The following is a 21,779-nucleotide window of genomic DNA, read 5'->3' as shown; positions in this document are numbered from 1 at the left end:
TCGTTTAGTCGTGTCCGACTCTTCGTGACCCCATGGACCAGAGCACGCCAGGCCCTCCTGTCTTCTACTGCCTCCCGGAGTTGTGTCAGGTTCATGTTGGTTGCTTCGCAGACACTGTCCAGCCATCTCATCCTCGGTCGTCCCCTTCTCCTCTTGCCATCACACTTTCCCAACATCAGGGTCTTTTCCAGGGAGTCTTTTCTTCTCATTAGATGGCCAAAGTACTGGAGCCTCAGCTTCAGGATCTGTCCTTCCAGTGAGCACTCAGGGTTGATTTCCTTTAGAACTGATAGGTTTGTTCTCCTTGCAGTCCAGGGGATTCTCAAGAGCCTCCTCCAGCACCACAATTCAAAGGCATCAATTCTTCGGCGGTCCCTGTCAAGTCATATTTAATCCCTGAATTATGATTTCCAGTTCTTCTCTTTTTGTTTCCCATACTCCTGGTGTTTGTGTATAGACACAGGAGATTGAGTGACTTGTGGCCTGCTTTATTTCCTACATTTTTTGAAGGTCATTAAAGGTCCTTAGTCTGTTCCTCTTTTTGTACATAGGCCTCCATTTAATTTTACTTCTGATCTTGCATTTCTGCAAAGTGTTTTCTGGGGCCCACCAGGTTTGAACCAGGAGTTTCTATCTGCGTTCCTGTGATGAAGCTAATTAGTTAAAGGCAATGACTTTGGTGTGGGATATGGTATGCAATCAAAAACCCTCCCTTCCTGTCTCTCCTTTTAATTCCTTCAGAGAAAAGCAGGGTTTCTCCTCCCCTAAGGGCTGCCTTGCCCATCAGGCATCTGGGGATCATCTGTCCAGTTGTGTCTGGGGGCAATGTTGATGAGTCTGTCACAGCTGGACTTCAGGAGAGGCTAGGAGAAGCTGAGGGGTGCGCAAAAATCAAACTGCAAACTATCTTCCTCTTTTCCTACCGTTAGAGATTGGATTTTCAGATTCATTAATGAACATGGACACTCATTTCACACGCTAGCAAGGTTATGCTCAAAATCCTCCACGGTAGGCTTCAGCAGTATGTGGACCGAGAATTCCAAGAAGTACAAGCTGCATTTTGAAGGGGCAGAGGAACTAGAGACCAAATTGTGAACATGTGTTGGATTATGGAGAAAGCCAGAGAGTTCCAGAAAAATATCTACTTCTGCTTCATTGACCACGCAAAAGCCTTTGACTGTGTCAACCTCAGCAAACTATGGCAAGTCCTTAAAGAAATGGGAGTGCCTGATCACCTTGTCTATCTCCTGAGAAACCTATATGTGGGACAGGAAGCAACAGTTAGAACTGGATATGTGACAACTGATTGGTTCAAAATTGGGAAAGGAGTATGACAAGGCTGTAGATTGTCTCCCTGGTTATTTAACTTATATGCAGAATACATCATAGGAAAGGCCGGAGGAATCCCAAACCAGAATTAAGATTGCCAGAGGAAATATCAACAACCTCAGATATGCAGATGATACCACTCTGATGGAAGAAAGTGAGGAGGAATTAAAGAACCTTTTAATGAGAGTGATAGAGAAGAGTGCCAAAAATGGTCTGAAGCTCAACATCAAAAAAACTAAGATCATGGCCACTGGTCCCATCACCTCCTGGCAAATAGAAGGGGAAGGTATGGTAGCAGTGACAGATTTTACTTTCTTGGGCTCCATGATCATTGCAGCCACGAAATTAAAAGATGACTGCTTCTTGGGAGGAAAGCAATGACAAACCTAGACAGCATTTTAAAAAGCAGAGACATGACCTTGCCGACAAAGGTCCGCATAGTCAAAGCTATGGTTTTTCCAGTAGCAATGTATGGAAGTGAGAGCTGGACCATAAAGAAAGCTGAACGCTGAAGAATTAATGCTTTTGAATTGTAGTGCTGGATGAGACTCTTGAAAGTCCCCTGGGCTGCAAGGAGAACCTATCCATTTTGTAGGAAATCAACTCTATGTTCTCACTGGAAGGACAGATCCTGAAGCTGAGGGTCCAATACTTTGGCCATCTCATTTGAAGACTCTCTGGAAAATACCCTGATGTTGGGAAAGGGTGAAGGCAAGAGGAGAAGGGGACGACAGAGGACAAGATGGTTGGACAGTGTATTCAAAGCTATGAACATGAATTTGACCCAACTCCAGGAGGCCGTGGAAGACAGGAGGGCCTGGTGTGCCCTGGTCCATGGGGTCACAAAGAATCGGACACAACAACAGCACCAAAACAATAGCATAATTTTGCTGTAAGATCAGAATATGCTTCTTTATTAAAACCCTTGGGACTTGAGGATTTGAGGCTGCATAACCTTTAATGCAATGCTTTTCATATCTTAATGTTTGAGTTTTACATGTATTGAAATACTGTAGTTGAATTTGAAATTGTTAATAGGGTTGTTTTTGATCATTTCCAAGCCTCTGTTTCTCCATTGCTGGATGGGGGGGGTGGATTTGGTCAGCACCTTAAATAAGTTAACTTAAAGAAAACATAGTAATGTCCGTCCACTGAGGCTGTACAAAAACAGTGCTCACCTCAGTCACATGGTACGCAAGATGTCCTGCAGTTGTCAGTGAGCCTAATAGTTGTCCAGGGCCCAAAGTGTAAACAACATACAATTTTCCTAATTTGAAAATAAAGTAGGCCTGGCTGTCTGACACACACAAAAATTGAGACATATTTTGAGACTTCATTATCTTCCTTGCAATTATTACAATTTCACGGTGGAGTGCCTCTGCTCTTCAAGTCCATGAGGAAAACTGAAGCCTGTATTCAAAACAAAAGAAGAAGAAGAAGAAGAAGAGGAGGAGGAGAAAGAGGAGGAGGAAAAACATCCCATTTCTTCTCTGAAATGTTTCCCTCACAATATAAAGGCTCCAGTCAAAACAATTTGGGCCATCTCAGACTCAGAATCTGGGGAGGAGATAGTCTGTCAATCTGAGCTCTTCCGTGTTTTCTACTAGGACTGATAATGCTTACGAGTGCTAACTTTAGGAAATGAGGACTTGTTTGTCAGCAATTCCTCTGGGTGTTTTGGCCCTGCTGCTGCTCTTACAACACTGGTGCTCCAGCCACAGTTTCAGCAACTCCATGGGTGATTGGCAGTCAGAAACCCAGATGCCTTCAGATGGTCATCCTTCAAATGAGGTTATCATTGGTGGATTTGTTTCCATAATGCTTGGCAACTTCTTCATGGAGACATTTAAGAAACACCCACAATCTTTCAGGACTGGTTAGTAAGTAGATCTTAGTCTCTCTCTCTCTCTCTCTCTCTTGTTAAGAAATGTGATGTTGATCCAGGCATACTTCATACAAACTAATATTTCACCTCCATTGCTGTAGAAATAGAGCTGTCAGAACATTGAGGTGAAAGCTGGTCCTCAGTAAAACTTAGTTTCAATCCCTTTTATGTTCTTTCAAAGAGGTTTTGGAGCTGGGTCACAATACTTATTATTGAGGGAAGAATAACAAAGGGGCCCTCCATTGGGCATCAGTAAGAATTTTTAGCTGGATCTAAAGTATTTGGATGGGCAAATATATCATTCATATATTCAGGGTTCTTATTTTTCAGTGCACTTTTCAATTCATTCAGCTATGCAATTCAGAGATAATAAATGCTGTGGTTGCATATCATAATCTACCTTTTCAGTACACAACCTTTTCAGTATTTCACTCCCATTTGTGGCCACTTGCAGAATTTGTAAATGATTCTCTGTGTATTGTTCTATCAATGGGAGGAAGACATTCACCCTAATCAGCCTGTACTATGTTGTCAAGATGTATATATGGACGTTGATTCTGATTTGATGTTGTCTTTTATTTAGGTTTTTGGGGCAGAGATGATTTGTCAGGAGGGTTAGACTGTTGAGTGACAATTGAGGTTCTTGGGTCCTTTTAAGGAGAAAGGTGGGATAAAAATGTTTTAAATAAATCGTTTAACCAAGAATTTCCCATGGCATGTGTGGCAACAGCGAACTTCCCTAGAGCAAATTGCAACAGATTTTGTAGCACTTCAGATTCTCTGAGGTCCCAAGATACAAAGATTTTGAACTGTCTTTGCAGTGTGATCCCTAAAAACTATCAGCACGTCTTGGCCTTTGCTTTTGCCATCCACGAGATCAACAAGAATGATGAACTGTTACCCAATGTCACCTTGAGTTACAAGATTTATGACAATTACTTTGATTCCTGGAGAGCCACTGAGACTATTCTGGATTTCCTCTTCCTGGAGAAAGGAAACCCACTCAATTACAACTGTGCAAGGACAGAGCAAGTCCTGGCTATCATTGGTGGGCTCACCTCCCAAAATTCCATGCAGATAGCCCATATTTTAAGCACCTACAATATACCACAGGTATGGTTTTAGAACTCAGTACATGCCATCATGTGGAGACCCCCTTGAAATGTTCTTTGAGTTTCTTCCACAACCTGCTTAAAATGATCTGCCAAATTTAGAGCCTGAAGCTTCAGATATGTTTTTAGGACACTCGAGACAGCACATTAGAAACCCTACTGTCGGATATTCAGTGGGAACGAAGAATAGTAGACAATGGGAGACAGCAGAACACATGGTATCAAATCCTCATTTAGTCCTAGAATGGTTTTCTTAGAGAGTGTTTAAAAACACACAGGAAATATAATTTCTAGTCCTTATTTCACAAAAGAACCACACTTTGGTATCATGGCAGTGGTAACTCCTTGAAAATCCTGTTACGGTTGCCATGATTCACAAGTTTCTTTACAACACATAAAAACAAAAACTAAGGTAAGGCACACTTACGTTGGGGAAAAAAGAGGAAAGGGTTTCTTAGTTTAAAATATATTGCATGTTTTTCAATTAGGTCAGCTACGGCTCTTTTGAAGAAGCCCTGAGTGACAACATTCAGTTTCCCTTCTTGTATCGGATGACCCCCAATGAAGAACCACAGTATGTAGGAATTGTTTGCCTGCTCCAGTATTTTGAATGGAACTGGGTTGGCCTCATTGTTCCAGATGATAACAATGGAGAAACCTTCCTTAGAACTTTGACACCAAAGCTGTTTGAGAGTCATACATGCATCGCTTGGACCATGATGATCCCTAGAGTATCTGTGCACTTACCGTTTGAACTACTACTCCAAAAACTGGAACCCATTCTGTCGACTTTCCGACAGATTGAAATCAACGTGGTTCTTGTGCATGGAGACAAACAGTCTTTGGAGGCATTATACTTCATTCTATTGTACTTTGAACTGTTTGAGAGACAAACACAAAGGAGGGTGTGGGTGACGACGGCTCAGTGGGATTACACATCTTTACCAACTGTGTTAAAACCGAGCTCAGAGTCACTCAATGGAACCTTGTCATTCGCCCTCCACACAAATGTGGTGCCAGGATTTCAGGACTATCTGGAGAACATCAATCCATTTCACTCAAACATTTATTTCGTTCCTACATTCTGGTTCACAGTATTCCTCTGCTCATTCCCAATGTATGACCTGCATTTTCGAGATGCAAACAACTGCACTGGGCAGGAAAAGCTCTCAGGTCTTCCTGGATCTGTCTTTGAAATGGGAATGACTGGCCACAGCTACAGTGTCTACAATGCTGTTTATTTTATAGCACACGCCCTGCACGCTATTTATTCTTTGAGAGCCCAACAGAAAGGAAGGAGAGATGGAGACAAACAGGATTCTCTGAATATTTATCCATGGCAGGTAATTACATGAAAAAAATAAGCTTAGGATCATGTAAATAGCCAGGTAGAGCAAAACACGGTAAGCCTCCCAGTTTTGGAAGCAGGACAGAAAAGTTAGGTCTTGCCTCATTACTCAAAGAGGAAAGAAAGGTCGCTGAAGATGGACCTGACCTTCATGAATAAATCCAACATTATTCTAGAGACTCTTAAACTGAGGGCTATCACTGCTTAGTGATGAATGGAGTGATAAATGAGTTCATCTTTTCACATTTATTGCCATCCATTTCATGTTTTCTGTGTTTTTCGGGGATGCCAGTCTTTCAGTCTCCCAAGATTAAGAAAATGTTTTTAACACTTCAGTGCATTACCCATTTTGCCTTGGCTGGATCATTTCTGAATGTTCAGACTGTACAGAGCTTTGACATGTTTCTTTCTAACTAAAACTGTCAACCTTTTCTTCCTTCTCCAATTCAGCTTCACTCGTTTCTGAAAACTCTCCACTTCAACAACAATGCTGGGGAAGAAATATTTTTGGATGAGAAGGGGGGCCTGGCAGCTGGATTTGATATCATCAACTTCGTCATCTTTCCCAACGGGTCCTCCCAGAAAGTCCGGGTTGGACACATGGACCCGCTGGTGCTTGAAGGCAAACAATTCACTATAAATGGGAGTGCCATTGTGTGGAATCAGAAATTTCATCAGGTGGGGATGCTCAGACTGTAAACTGATTTAGCTGTACCTATTTAGACTGAAAGGTTGAGCTAGGTCTCACTTGCATTGTGTTTCATGGGGAAAGAAACTCGTATGGCCAAATATTTCTCTCAGTATCCATGGTGTGATGCTTCAGTCCTCGAAATGCCTGGGGATTTACAGAAAATTTTGCCTCCCTCAAAATTCAGAAGTTGCTGCCTCCAGCAGTCGACAGTGTTGTTGCAATCTCTCTGTCATCCCCTTCACCCTCTTCTATGCCGAACCTTCAACTTCAGGTGATCTATCAGAGTATCTTGGGAATGACGATATTAAAATTACAATTCTTTTGTGATTGAGGAAGAAGTGATTACAGAATTAAAATTACAGAATTAGATTCCACATTTTTCCTTACTTTCCTTTCTGTTGGGGAGCAGCAGAAGGGTCTTGTAATCCATCTTGACTGTTTACCTTGGTGCCAACAACATTCTGGATGGCTTTGCTAATTAAAGCTTGGTGTCTTTTTCCTTCTAGATAATGCGAATAATATCACGTATTAAATGTCCTATTCCAGATTGTCTGCCAATCAGGATTTAGTGTTCCTTAAATGTTCACAAACATTTGTGCTCTCTCCCTCTACACAGCTGAAATCATCTCCCAATTAGTGCCGTACCAAGGAACAAATTGACTTTGCTTTGGAGACTGCCCCTAGAAGACCTAAGCTGCAGGTGTTACTTCCTCCTCGTGATTAGGCATACACTGATGACCATATTCCTAGTCAGATTTTCCTAGACACTCACAGAAAAGCCTGATTTTTCCACATAGATTCCATGTTTTCCCCATTTCTCAGAGTCTTTCCATTCTGCCATTTTGAATCATGGATACAAAAGCAAATCTCTCACATTCCTTCAGAAGGATTTGAATCTCATGACTTTCTCATGAAACTGTAACATGGGGGTGGGTTAGGGATGTTTTTGGAAAACAGCAAGGAGATCTCTAAATACATGTCCAATCTTCTCCATATTTAATAAAGAGGAAATCCAAACTATCAGCAATCACTATGCCAATATATAGCCGTCATTCAAGAACCTCCTGAATGTTATAGCCTGTTTCTTGAAATATGCCCTCCTATCAGAAAGGGCCAACAAAGGGCCAGAATGTTGATTTAACTTGCTATCCAATATGAGAGATCCAGTCCTGTGCACCTGTAATATCTATGATTTAGTGGTAGAAATTTAAAGTTGGTCTTTGGAACTCTTATGATGACCCACAGTTTACGGGTTAATTGTTATGGTTTCACCACCAAATTTTGCATTAGTTTAGAATTTTCTATATAGTTATGTTTGGAAGGGTTTTTAATTTAATATTTTAATTTATATCATTATTTGATTTAATTTATGTTTATCATGATATACTGATCATAAGCTGCCTGAAGTAGTGCTCTGCCCACTGGATGGAGAGTGGAGAGGGATTGACAGAGTTGCGGTATTACCAGGATACACCAGGTGGCACTAACCAAAAGGACTTCCCTGAGAGATGAAGACACCAAGCAATAATGCAGTGTTGATAGCAGAATAGTTATATTGTTTACAGGATATATACATACATGTACAGCTTAGTCCTTGTTTCCAGTCCCAAAGTCATACACAGCAGTTTCAACAAAGTTCAATGCATAAATCAGAGTCAAAGTCCTTGTAAATTAGTTCAGCAGTCATATACCATATGTTCTGTCCAGTAGTCAGAGTTCTTCTCCCAATATATAGCACAAAGACACGGCTTCTTCCAGGAATATTCCAGTACAACACCACGACAACCCACAGTGTGTGTTTTAGGTCTGCTAGCTTTATTCCAGGGATAGCCAATCCTGGGATTGCTCTCTCAGCTATTACAAATACCTCAGCTGTATAAATTCTTGCTTTGCTTCTTTCTACAGCAGTGATTCTGACAAATACTTATTGCTTTAGTACAAAACTGCATTTAACAATTCCTTCAGGTTTATCCCAAACTTGTCAGGGATGAAATTACATTAAATGAAACTCTCTTGTGCAACTTTATGTCACTGAACTTGAATGTTGTCTACAATCACAAGTCTTGGGGTAATTAAGAGATGCTTCCACCATGTGCTGCAAGCTTCCATTGATCCATTGTGATTCACTACATTCTAGGGGAGCCTTTGACAGCCGCAAAATGAAGGGGAAAGTAGTCATAAATGTCTGCAATTACAATTTCCAGTCCAGCAAAGAATGGCATTTTGGCCAGTATATCACCTTAGCTTCTGTTTGTCATAGTGGAGGTATATGTCCCTACCTGAAAGCTAAATAGCATCTGTAAGGCTTTGCTCTTCAAAAACAAATGCAGAACATTCCAAACACTCTTTTCTTCTAATTGGAAGCTGCCCAGATCCACCTGTGTTGAGAGTTGCCATCCTGGGCAGAGCATGTTTGTCCAGCCAGGGAAGCAAGTGTGTTGCTATGATTGTGTGGAGTGCCCTGAAGGGAGGATTTCAACCCAGATGGGTAAGTGAAGCATTTCAGACTTTCATAGACATTCAGTTGAGGATCCCTCTCCCTGGATTCCTAATACCAAATCAGGAAATGCATTTCTTGAAACCAAAGAACATTCTGAAAGAAAAATCAATGCTGCTGTTGAAAAAATGGTTAGAGGTTCATGGATTCTTTGCATTTGTCAGTCATTGGTAGCTGAACATGGAAATACCTTATTTTTCCATGTATTATACTTTTGTCTAAAATCTTTAGACCAAAAACTGAGGGTGATCTTATACACAGAAGCAAGCTGAGAACAAAAATAACTGGAGGGGAAAGCAGGGATCAAAGTGATCCTACAGACCTTTGATCCCTGCTTTTCCGTCCACTTGCTATGCCTTAGCAAAAGCAAAGCAGGGATCAAATTGCTGTAGGATCACTTTGATCCCTGCATTCCGTTCTGCTTACTAAGTTCTAAGGGGCTTAGCAAAAGGAGGGGGAAAGGGTCAAAGCAATCCCTTGGATGTACAAGAGGGAAAGCGATCCAAATCATTATGCAGTTGCGGGATGGCTTGGATCCCTTTCCCCCTCCTTTTGCTAAGCCTTCTGGGGCTTAGCATGAAGGGAGAAAGCAGGAATCAAAGCGATCCTGAAGCACCTTGCTCCATTTTCCCTACACTTGCTAAGCCCCTCTTAGATTTCTTAATTTTGGATTAGAAAAGTCTTATACATGGGGGCGTATAATTCACGGAAAAATACGGTACAGTGGTGCCTCGCACAACGAGCGCCCCGTAGAGCGATCAATTCACTCTAGAAGGACGTTTTCGCGATCGCAAATGTTATCGCATACCGATGGCCCCTATGGTCGAAAATCGCAGAGCGAACGTCGGTAAGCGGTTCGCTTACCGACATTCGCTTTGCGACCCGCGGATCAGCTGTTCGGCGGCTACAAAATGGCCACCGGAAGCCGCAAAATGGCCACGCGCAGCATTTTTGCGCCCTCGTTAAGCGAGGGGAGGGCGCGAAAATGGCTGTCGGCCATAGAGGAACATCTCTGAACGGTGAGTAAAGGAGCCTTTTGGAATGCATTAAATACTGTTTAATTTGTTCCAATGGGCTTTTCTGTCCTGCTCAGCGATGTTTTCACACAGCGGGGCACTGTGCGGGGCACCACTGTACTTCTGTATGCTCATAACATTCTGATTACTCTTTCCTTTTCAGATGCAGGTCAATGTGAGAAGTGTCCTGTGGACCATTATCCAAACAAGAACAAAAATTGGTGTATTGGTAAAAAGTTAAGCTACCTGTCTTACGGTGAACCATTGGGAGCACTACTGGTGTCTTTTGCTCTCATTCTTAGTGGGAACACAGTTGTGGTAATGGGAATATTCCTCATCTACCGCCACACTCCCATTGTCAAGGCCAATAACTGGGGAATCACCTGCGCTCTCCTCTCTTCTCTGCTCCTCTGTTTTCTCTGTTCATTCCTCTTCATTGGATGGCCTGGGAAGATAACCTGCCTTCTGAGACAGATGGTGTTTGGTGTTATCTTTTCTGTGTCTGTCGCTTGTGTCTTAGCCAAAACCATGACTGTGATTTTGGCCTTCATGGCCACCAAGCCTGGAAGCCAGATGAGGAGATGGCTTGGGAACAGACTCGCTCTGTCAGTCGTCATTTTCCCTTCTCTCATTCAAACTGCCATCTGCATGGTATGGTTGGCCACTTCTCCTCCATTTCCAGAATCTGACATGCATTCCCAGAGTGACACCATCACAGTTCAATGCAACCAAGGTTCCGATCTCATGTTCTACCTTGTCCTGGGCTTCATGTGGCTGTTGGCCCTCATCAGCTTCACAGTGGCTTTTTTTGCCCGGAAGTTGCCCGACTTGTTCAATGAAGCCAAGCTGATCACGTTCAGCATGTTGGCCTTCTGCAGCATATGGGCATCTTTTGTGCCAGCCTACCTTGGCACCAAAGGGAAATACACCGTGGCTGTGGAGGTCTTCTCCATTTTGACCTCTAGCGGTGGGTTGTTGGGTTGCTTCTTCTTCCCTAAATGCTACATTATGATTTTCCGGCCTGAACTAAACACCCGAGAGCAATTAGTAAGAAAAAGAAGTGGTGGTAATTAGGGCTTCAGGAAAACCAATCTATGAGTGCGAAGCTAAGAAGGAATTAAAATACTTTCAGAATACTTGGCCAAGACATTGAAGAATTGTCTTAAGCCTACATTTTTGACAAAAAATGTAATTCAACACCTATGTTGTTCAATTTCTTGCTCAAAACATTAGTTGAAAAAATGTGTACATTAAGAAAAATGTTTGTGTAAAAATAAATGTGAATATTTGTTGTATGATTGCTATGTTCTTCAGTTTAAACTCCCAGACTGGTGTGTTCATGGAATGAAAAAGCCATTTAATAAAATATATATATTACTTCTGCAGGCCAGATAACCTACTTAATATCTCCATTCCTGACTGTGGAATGCTTTTCTTCTTAAGCTCTTTCCCTTAGAGATACAACAACAAGATGGCTGAAATTGTGGGTTTTTGAAAGGAGGATGAAAAATAATCACGATTGGCTTGGAGTGCTTTTAATGGACAACCATTATCTACAGTACCTATTTACACTCAAACTGTTTTAGGAGACAGTGAGTCTATCATGTTTGAGCATAGCCATCACATGTTATTAAAATTAAGAAGCTGTGTGATACATATAGCATTATGCTACATGTTTCATAATGTGTGTGTATGGTATGTATGCATTGAATGTAACTGTATATATGTGAAGATAACATGCTTGGGTCAAGGCCCCACAAAAACTTGAAACTTGTCCTTAATGTACCTCCTGTTGACCACAATGATTGTTATTTGGTAAAGCCAACTCCACTGAAGATTGGACATCAACCAGCATGTTTTCCAACTGTTCCTAAGCCGCTCCACATCAATTCAGACAATTAGGCCAAGATATAAAGAGATGGCCCACCTCAATGCAATACTCCATAGAGCTATTCTGATATGATATGTAGCAGGACACACCCTGAAGTGGCATTACTCCAAAATAGTTTTTGTGGCTTATGTTGAAATTTGACCTCTTGAAAAATCTTGGATGAAAGCTTGTACATTTTAAAAATTACAGGAATGGGTACTGCTGCTGTTGGAAACGAGTACAAAACAATATCTAGAAAAGTTTGAAATGGTAAAAAATTTCTCAAGAAATAGAAGGAAGACATTCAGACCCACCAGTCTCCTGAGGTGGACCATCTTATTTGTCTCCCTCTCCTGTTCAGAAGATATGAATGTCGATATGACTGCATTCTAGCAGGTGGTGATCTGTCCATGATAATAAACTGCAAAGCTTTCCTCTGCACCAAGATCAAGAAAACCGGTTCCAGAGTACATCCTGCAATATGAGTTGGGCCAGATATTCTTTGGGACAGAAAAATGGTTGTCCTAGATGACATGACGTCCTGAGCTACTACTGACAGGACATTGTTTTTCTAGATGTTGAATTCATTAGGAGCTGATTATACTTCAATGTCCGTGGGTGGACACGACTCTTGCTTTGTTCTCTGCCCCCATTTCAGCTAGACAAGCTCAAAACCAACAGTGGGGCATGTCAGCTGTAGAATGAAAGTACTGTATATCACAATATTCCTCTGTCTCTCCTGTGACAACCAGATCTTGTCTCTTGCTGGACAAAGAACTAGGGTAGGCAAAGTGTACTGAGAGTACTCCTCCCGGCTTCATCCAGTCACTCCTTGCAATACAAGCCAAGTGGGCACACACATCCAAAATCAAATTCTCAATGGTTGTCATTATCCCCTTCCATCTACCAGATAGTTAGCATCAGTATTTTCAATGCACAGAACAGGACACTAAGAGTACCTAAACTATTTGTAGTGGGGGCATCCTGGGACCACCAGTTCCCTGTGGTCCTCACCTCTTGCATAGTAATGTTACATAGTAATGGACCCCCACCACCTGCATCTCCCCTATATATCAGATAGATTTTAGGTAGACTTCAGATTTTTCTCAGAATGACGGTGGAAATACCTGTGGGATTCTTTAGGAGATTCAAGCACCTAATTTCTGGTTCTGGCTTTTATTGCTTTATTTCCTGCAATCTAGCTTTACAACTTTCTTAAACTATCCACTTCTGTGGGCAAGGAGAACTGGCCAAGAGATATGATATCATTCATCTGATCATATTTCTAAATGAATCCTTCTTGACAGTCCAAGTTGGAGCTTCTGTTGGTGAGATGTTCAGCACAAATGAAAGGGAGATCATGTGGCATTCTGGGCTTATCAACTGCATAAAACTATTTTTCTGCTCAGTATTGTCAGTATTAAAAATCTTCATTGTCCTAGACTTAGTCCAATCACAGGTGGCCTCCTATGATCACCTAGAATCCCCAGGTGGGCATCTGGGACTGGAAGAGAAGAAGGGAGGCAAAAGGCAGGTCTTCCTACTGCCATCATGTGCTTTATCACGCATCCTCTGGCTGGGAAGCAGAGGGGAATATCCCCTCAGTTGCCATGTTTACTTGGATGTACGTAGAAATCCCACAGGAGGGTACCTTACTGAGAGGCTCCCCCTATACCACTCAGTGGTGAGTGAGACTGCCCTTCCCACGAAGCATAGAGGAGATCCCCAGCAAGCAGTATGACTACAAGAGTGTTCTCTCATCCAGTTAACTAATTGACTATTCCTTGCAGTGTTGCATCCCACATTAAATTTAAATTCAGTATTGATTTATTTGAAAGTTGAGTCATGGCAACTGGACTTCTTTCTTATTAGGTTGAAATGTTTCACTCCTCAGAAATAACTTGAGGAGAGCTGGTAGGAGACCCCTGATATAACCTCCACATAGGTTTCACTTCCTCCTGGTCTGAATAGGCTCATTAGATGGACAAAGGGTTGTTAACAGTGGCCTTTTTGGTTGGTGTAGTCTTTACATTTCTGGGGATGGAAGAAGGGGCAGCATGATAAATAGGAGACAAGTTGTGTTTAAGGCCTCCACCCCTGTTGAGTGAGGGGTTTTCTATAAGCACATGTACGGCCTCTCTGACTCTTCTCTCCAACCACCAATCTTCTTGGTCCAAAATGAGTACATCTTGTTCATCAAACAAGTGTCCTTTGTCCTTCAAATGAAGGAACACTGCGTCCTCTGCTTAAAATCTCCCTGTTTGCTAATTCTGGTTGCTCGCTCCTTGGAGACTGTCCTCATTTTTCTTTTGGTGTCCCCTGTTAGGGCTCCGTTTCTGGGCACCATTGAGCCACCATCCATAGGGAATGGGCGTCCAGCGGAGCTGTGTCAGGCCCTCTCCCATCCAGCTTTCGAGAGGATGGTGAAGACAAGGTTGCTCACAGAAGCTTTTAAGGACATTCTCCCTTGAGTCACGATGCATTTATTCCATCTGTCCTGCCATAGTGTAAGTTTAGCTTTTAGGTATTATGTCATATTTATTAGATGATATTTTGAGTATTTTTTGTTTATCACTGGTGTACTCTTATGGTTATATCATTTTATATTGACTGTATTTCCTTTTATTCTAGACGTGCCTGACACTAATTGAGTGGTATCATCATCGTCATCGTCGTCATCATCATCAATGTGCTGTCAAGCCCATTCTGACTTATGCTGACTCTTTTCAAGGTATAAGTAGAATAAATAAAAGAATAAATAAATTCAAAATACAACTTCAAAGCCTTAAAGCCCTAAATGGCTTGGGTCCAAGCTATCTCAAGGACCACACTGCTGTTTATGAGCCAGCTAGGTTATTAAGATCATCAGGAGATGCCTTCCTCTCGGCCCCACTACCTTTAAAGGTGTGTTTGGTGGGAACACAGAAGAGGTCCTTCTCTATCACTGTTCCCAGTTTCTAGAACTCCCTCTCACAGGAGGCTAAGCTGGTCCATTTTTTTCCTGTCCTTTAACAAGCAGACAAAGACCTTTCTCCTCAGGTGGGCTTTCCCCTACCGACTGGCTGCCTGAGTGGGGTTTTTTAATGGATATTTGTGCATTACTGCTTTGAATGTCTTTTGGGGGTTGCTTTTGTTTACCATTTTTTAGTTTGCTCCTTTTCAGTATTACTCTATTTAGCCTTAAAGATTTTCTTTTAACAATGTAATCCACCTTGGGTCCTTTTTAAGCAGAAAAGCAGGGTCAAAATAGTTAAGATTAATAAATTGATAAATTATAGACTAGAAACAAATCTCCCCAAGAATTTCTACAGAACTGCCTTTTGTTCTTAGCTGCATATTCATAAATTGGTATTCCTGAACCCCAAACTGAAGAACATAGCAAGCATACAAACATAATTATACATTTATTTTCACACAAACAGTTCTCTCAACGTACAAATTTTTTTCAACTAATGTTTTGAGCAAGAAATTGAACTACATAGATGTTGAGCTATATTGTTTTACCAAAAATGTAAGCTTAAGACAATTTTTCAATGTCCTCGTCAATTATTCTGAAAGAATTGTAATTCCTTCTTAGCTGTGCACTCATAGATTGGTTTTCCTGAAGCCCTAATTACCACCACTTCTTTTTCTTACTAATTGGTCTCGGGTGTTTAGTTCAGGCCGGAAAATCATTATGTAGCATTTAGGGAAGAAGAAGCAACCCAACAACCCACCACTAGAGGTCAAGATGGAGAAGACCTCCACAGCCACGGTGTATTTCCCTTTGGTGCCAAGGTAGGCTGGCACAAATGACACCCATATGCTGCAGAAGACCAACATGCTGAACGTGATCAGCTTGGCTTCATTAAATGAGCTGGGCAACTTCCGGGCAAAGAAAGCCACTGTGAAACTGATGATGGCCAACAACCACATGAAACCCAGGACAAGGTAGAACATGAGATCGGAACCTTGGTTGCATTGAACTGTGATGGTGTCACTCTGGGAATGCATGTTAGATTCTGGAAATGGGGGAGAGGTGGCCAACCATACAATGCAAATGGCAGTCTGAATGAGAGAAGGGAAAATGATGACTGACAGAGCAAGTCTGTTCCCAAGCCATCTCCTCATCTGGCTTCCAGGCTTGGTGGCCATGAAGGCCAAAATCACAGTCAAGGTTTTGGCTAAGACACAAGCGACAGACACAGAAAAGATAACGCCAAAAACCATCTGTCTCAGAAGGCAGGTCACCTTCCCAGGACATCCAATGAAGAGGAATGAACAGAGAAAACAGAGGAGCAGAGAGGAGAGGAGAGCACAGGTGATACCCCAGTTATTGGCCTTGACAATGGGAGTGTGGCGGTAGAGAAGGAATATTCCCGTCACCACAACTGTGTTCCCACTAAGGATGAGAGCGAAAGATACCAGAAGTGCTCCCAATGGTTCACCGTAAGACAGGTAGCTTAACGTTTTACCAATACACCGATCTTTCTTCTGGTTTGGATAGTAGTCTGCAGGGCACTTGTCACATTGACCTGCATCTGAAAAGGAAAGAGTAGTCAGAGTGTTGTGAGCATATAGAAGTATTTCCATGTTCACCTACCAATGAATGTTCTTTAGTTTCAATAAATGAATTTCCTGATTTGGTATCAGGAAACCAGGGAGAGGGATCTTCAACTGAATGTCTATGAAAGTCTGAAATGCTTCACTTACCCATCTGGGTTGAAATCCTCCCTTCAGGGCACTCCACACAATCATAGCAACACACTTGCTTCCCTGGCTGGACAAACATGCTGTGCCCGGGACGGCAACTCTCAACACAGGTGGATCTGGGCAGCTTCCAATTAGAAAAAAAGAGTGTTTGGAATGTGCTGCATTTGTTTTTGAAGAGCAAAGCCTTACAGATGCTTTTTAGCTTTCAGGTAAGGACATAAACTTCCACAGCCACTATAACAAACAGAAGCTGAGGTGATATACCGGCCATAATGCCATTCTTGGCAGGACCGGCAATTGTGATTGCCGACAATAATGAGTACTTTCCTCTTCATTTTGGGGCTGTCAAAGGCTTCCTTAGAATGAAGTGTATCACAATGGATCAATGGAACCTTGCAGCACATGGAGGAAGCATCTCTTAATTACCCCAAAAACTCATGATTGTAGACAACATTACAGTTCAGTGACATAAAGTTGCACAAGAGAGTTTCATTTCATTTCATTTTTCTCCAATCCATCCAGTGGTCAGGGCACTAGTTCAGGCAGCTTACGATCAGTACATCATGATGAATGTAAATTAAATTCAATAATGAAATAAATAAAAATATTACATTAAAAACCTTTCCAAACTTAACTATATAAATTATAAACTAATGCAAAAGATGGTGGTGAAACCATAACAATCAACCCATAAACTGTGGGTCATCATAAGAGTTACAGAGACCAAAACTAAATTTCTACCACTGAAACATAGATGTAACAGGTGCACAGGACTGCATCTCTGATATTGGATAACAAGTTAAATCAACGTTCTGTTGGCCCTTTCTGATAGGAGGGCATATTTCAAGAAACAGACTATAACATTCAGGAGGTTCTTGAATGACGCCTATATTTGGCAAAGTGTTTGCTGATAGTTTGGATTTCCTCTTTGTCAAATATGGAGAAGATTGGACATGTACTTAGAAATCTCCTTGCTGTTTTCCAAAAACATTCCTAATCCACCCCCATGTTACAGTTCATTAGATTCAAATCCTTATAAAGAAATGTAAGAGATTTGTTTTTGTAGCCATGATTCAAAAGTGGTACAGTACTGCACTAATTGGGAGATGATTTCAGCTGTGTAGAGGGAGAGAGTACAAATGTTTGTGAACATTTAAGGAAACCTAAATCCAGATTGGCAGACGATCTGAAAAAGGACATTTAATGTATAAAAAGGGATTTAGATGTTCCTCTCATTGGCTTAGGTTGCCTCTTATGAGATGCTATGCTCACTTGCTGTCTTGCAATGCGGTGCCTGGAAGGATGTATTTTGTGTATCCTTATGCTGATTCTATGCTTATGTGTGAGTGTTAGATTAGCCTAGCTTTGTTAGGGTGTGTTTCTCATGTGATCTCCTGATCACCCTTGCTTTGACTCATACCTTATTTGTCCCTACCTGATTATTATACACTCTATTTTTGTTTTCCAGTCTTTTGAAAACCTTTTGAAAACTTTCTGGCTTCTTGGCTTCTTATTCTATTTAATAAAATTTTAAAATATCTCCAACTAACTGTCTGGGTTTTTGGCTGAGATGAACGAGACCGTGCCAAGACCAGCTATCAAGTGTTTTGTGTTTTTTTTTTTTGAGGGGTGTGATAGTGGCAGTCTACCTTGCAAGGTGGGTGAATTGGGTCTATGTGCTTAGCTTTGTATATTTTTGACTCCCTGGAAGCACTGCCAAGTCTGAGTAGACTATGGTGTAGGGAAGAACCAGTGCTGGGCTGGTTCAACACATATCACCCAAAAAATGGATTCACTCAACCCAAAGGAAATAGTATGGCTGAGTATTTAGAGAGGGACCCCCTGACATTGGATTCTGTCACACAAGAAATACCTGATGTTATTTGCATTACCTAGAAGGAAAAATACACCAAGCTTTAATTAGCAAAGCCATCTAGAATATTGTTGGCACCAAGGTCAACAGTCAAAATGGGTAACAAGACCCTTCTGCTGCTCCCAAACAGAAAGGAAAGTAAGGGAAAATGCATAATCTAACTCTTTTTCATCCTATAATCACGTCTTCCTTGATCACAAAAGAAATGTAATTTTAATATCTATACCATGCTTCCCAAGATATTCCTATGGATCCCTTGAAGTGGAAGGTTCGGCATAGAACGGGGTGAAGGAGATGAGAGAGAGATGGTAACAACACTGACCACAGCTGGAGGCAGCTGCTTCTGAATTTTGGGGGAGGCACAATTTTCTGTAAATCCCCAGGCATTTCGAGGACTGAAGGATCAGACCATGGATACTGGGAGAAATATTTAGCCATACAAGCTCCTTTCCCTGTGAAACACAATGCAAGTGAGACCTAGCTCAACCTTTCAGTCTAAATAGGTACAGCTAAATCAGTTTACAGTCTGAGCATCCCCACCTGATGAAATTTCTGATTCCACACAATGGCACTTCCATTTATAGTGAACTGTTTGCCTTCAAGCGCCAGGGGGTCCATGTGTCCAACCCGGACTTTCTGTGAGGACCCGTTGGGAAAGATAATAAAATTGATTATATCAAAACCAGCTGCCAGGTCACCCTTCTCATCCAAAAATATTTCTTCCCCAGCATTATTGTTGAAGTGGAGAGTCTTCAGAAACGAGTGAAGCTGGATGAAGAAGGAAGAAAAGGTTGACAGTTTTAGTCAGAGAGAAATATGTCAAAGCGCTGTACAGTCTGAACATTCAGAAATGTTCCAGCCAAGGCACAATGTGTGATGTACTGAAGTGTGAAACATGTTTTCTTAGTCTTGGGACACTGAAAGACCAGTGTCCTGAAAAACACAGAGAACATGAAATGGATGGGCAATAAATATGAACAGATAAACTCATTTATCACTCCATTCATCACCAAGCAGTGATAGCCCTCAGTTTAAGAGTCTCTAGAATAATGTTGGATTTATTCATGAAGGTCAGGTCCATCTTCAGCAACCTTTCTCTCCCCTTTGAGTAATGAGGCAAGACCTCATTTTTCCATTCTGCTCCCCAAACTGGCCTACTGCTTTTTGCTCTACTTGGATATTTATATGATCCTAAACTTGTCTTTTCATGTGATTACCTGCCATGGATGAATATTCCAAGGATCCTGTTTGTCTTCATCTCTACTTCCTTTCTGTTGGACTCTCAAAGAATAAATGTTGTGCAAGGCATGTGCTACAAAATAAACAGCATTGTAGACACTGTAGCTGTGGCCACTCATTCCCATTTCAAAGACAGATCCAGGAAGACCTGAGAGCTTCTCCTGCCCAGTGCAGTTGTTTGCATCTCCAAAATACAGGTCTTGCATTGGGAATGAGCAGACGAATACTGTGAACCAGAACATATGAATGAAATGAATGTTTGAGTGAAATGGATTGATGTTCTCCAGAAAGTCTTGAAATCCTGGCACCACATTGGTGTGGAGGGCAAATGACAAGGTTCCATTGAGTGACTCAGAGCTCATTTTTATCCCCGTCGGTAAAGATGTGTAATCCCACTGAGCCGTCGTCACCCACACTCTGCTTTGTGGTGGTCTCTCAAACTGTTCAAAGTACAATAGAGAGATGTATAATGCCTCCAAAGACTGTCTGTCTCCATGCACAAGAATCACGTTGATTTCAATCTGTCGGAAAGTCGACAGAATGGGTTCCAGTTTTTGGAGTAGTAGTTCAAACGGTAAGTGCACAGATACTCTAGGGATCATCATGGTCCAAGCGATGCAAAGATGACTCTCAAACAGCTTTGGTGTCAAAGTTCTAAGGAAGGTTTCTCCGTTGTCATCATCCGGAACAATGAGGCCAACCCAATTCCATCCAAAATGCCGGAGTAGGGAAACAATTCCCACATACTGTGGTTCTTCATTGGGGGTCATCAGATACAAGAAGGGGAACTGCATGTTGTCACTCAGAGCTTGTTCAAAAAAGCCATAGCTAACCTATTTGAAAACCATGCAATATATTTTAAACTAAGAAACCCTTCTCACTTTTTTCCAACATTACCTGTCTTTACCCCAACTTTTGTTGTTGTTATGTGTTGTCAAGAAACTTCTGGCAATCTTAATAGGGTTTTTAAGAAGTTACCGCTGTCAGGATAACTGTGTTTCCATCATCAAACAAGGATTTGAAATGATGGTTTCTGTGTGTTTCTGTATAATCTCAAAGAACAACTTTATAGGATTAAATGAGAATTTTGAAACTATGTCTTCTGCTGCCTCCCAGTGTCTGCATTTTTAATTCTTTTTCCCACTGAATATACATTACTTATCAGAGTCTCTCTTGCAATTCTAACATGCTATCTTCAACCTCCTAAAAACTCATCTTATGGTTCAAATTCTAAACTTGGCAGGACCTTTTAAGCAGGCTGATAAAAAAATTTCAGGAGAAGTCCAAAGAGGGTTTCTCCACATGGTTGCATGTCATTCGAAAATCATACTTTTTAAAAATACATAATTTTATTAACCTCCAAACAATAAAAAAGACAACAAACAAAATAGACACATTAACAAATCAACAAATCAAGTAGGAGCAGGAGGAGGGGCGCGCAAGCCCTCATCGCTGGCCACAACCCCCTCTGGCTCCTTCTTCACTACCACCAGCAGCAGCAGCAGGAGGACAAATAAGCGGAGAAGGGAGGGAGCGCCAGTGACCGCCTAGCGGGGGGGAGGAGGGCACAACATATTTTTTTTAAAAAACCTCACAGAATCGCCTTGCCAAAGGAGAAAAGCCCCCATCGGTACCCGCGAAATTAAACAGAACGGGGTGGGCCCCCAAAGGTGTGCACATGTGCACGCACACACATGCACACACACACACACACACACAAGTCTGACAACCTTCCTCTGAGGGGCCCCCTCAAAAAAAGGCACACTTGGCAGCAGCAGCTACCACCACCACGACAGAGGAGCAAACTCTGTGAGGTGAGCCCAGGTAGCCTACAGAGCCGAGGTGGCTGAAGCAGGACAAAGAGGAGGAGGAGGAAGCACTGCTGGGTGCTGAAGCGGCTGCTGGCCAGGCTGGTGCTGGGGGTGCCGAGAGAGAAAGAAAGCCAGAGAGCCGCTTCCCTGGAAGAGGCGGCGTCAGCTGCTGTTGGCGGCTTGGAGGCGCTCTTTGAGGATGGGCCAGGAGCTGTGATGATTTGTCCATCTCACGTGTCTTGTGTCTTCATAGGCTGACGCTAGATGAAATCCAGTTGACTTCCATCAGTCCATGGTAAAAAAAAAAAAAAAAGTCCATAACAAAATTATAATCCATTATAGGAAAAAGCACATGTCTGACCTTTCTCAGTCCAACTCCATCTTTTTCCAACTCCTTACCAACTTCCTTCTTCTTC

At 41.9% G+C, this 21,779-nt stretch overlaps 2 protein-coding genes across 2 annotated transcripts; one reads left to right on the top strand and one right to left on the bottom strand.

The window, feature by feature from the left end:
* Nucleotides 1-2,528: 2,528 nt before the first annotated feature.
* On the top strand, nucleotides 2,529-20,964 carry LOC140708273 (vomeronasal type-2 receptor 26-like). Its single transcript, XM_078378766.1, has 5 exons — nucleotides 2,529-2,545; nucleotides 4,036-4,327; nucleotides 4,815-5,057; nucleotides 6,125-6,352; nucleotides 9,972-20,964. Exons 1-5 carry the CDS (start codon nucleotides 2,529-2,531, stop codon nucleotides 10,950-10,952), a joined length of 1,761 nt encoding a protein of 586 aa, XP_078234892.1. The 3' UTR covers nucleotides 10,953-20,964.
* LOC144583412 (vomeronasal type-2 receptor 26-like) lies at nucleotides 12,803-19,070 on the bottom strand. Its single transcript, XM_078377131.1, has 3 exons — nucleotides 18,854-19,070; nucleotides 16,441-16,564; nucleotides 12,803-16,268 (listed from the first exon to the last, which is right to left on the bottom strand). The coding sequence occupies exons 1-3, from the start codon at nucleotides 18,929-18,931 to the stop codon at nucleotides 15,358-15,360; spliced, it is 1,113 nt and encodes a 370-aa protein (XP_078233257.1). The 5' UTR covers nucleotides 18,932-19,070; the 3' UTR covers nucleotides 12,803-15,357.
* Nucleotides 20,965-21,779: the final 815 nt, after the last annotated feature.

Source organism: Pogona vitticeps, chromosome 6 (assembly GCF_051106095.1).
Source record: "Pogona vitticeps strain Pit_001003342236 chromosome 6, PviZW2.1, whole genome shotgun sequence".
Lineage (NCBI taxonomy): Eukaryota > Metazoa > Chordata > Lepidosauria > Squamata > Agamidae > Pogona > Pogona vitticeps.
The sequence above is the reverse complement of the archived record's forward strand: the minus strand, read 5'-3'. Positions and strand labels throughout refer to the sequence as shown.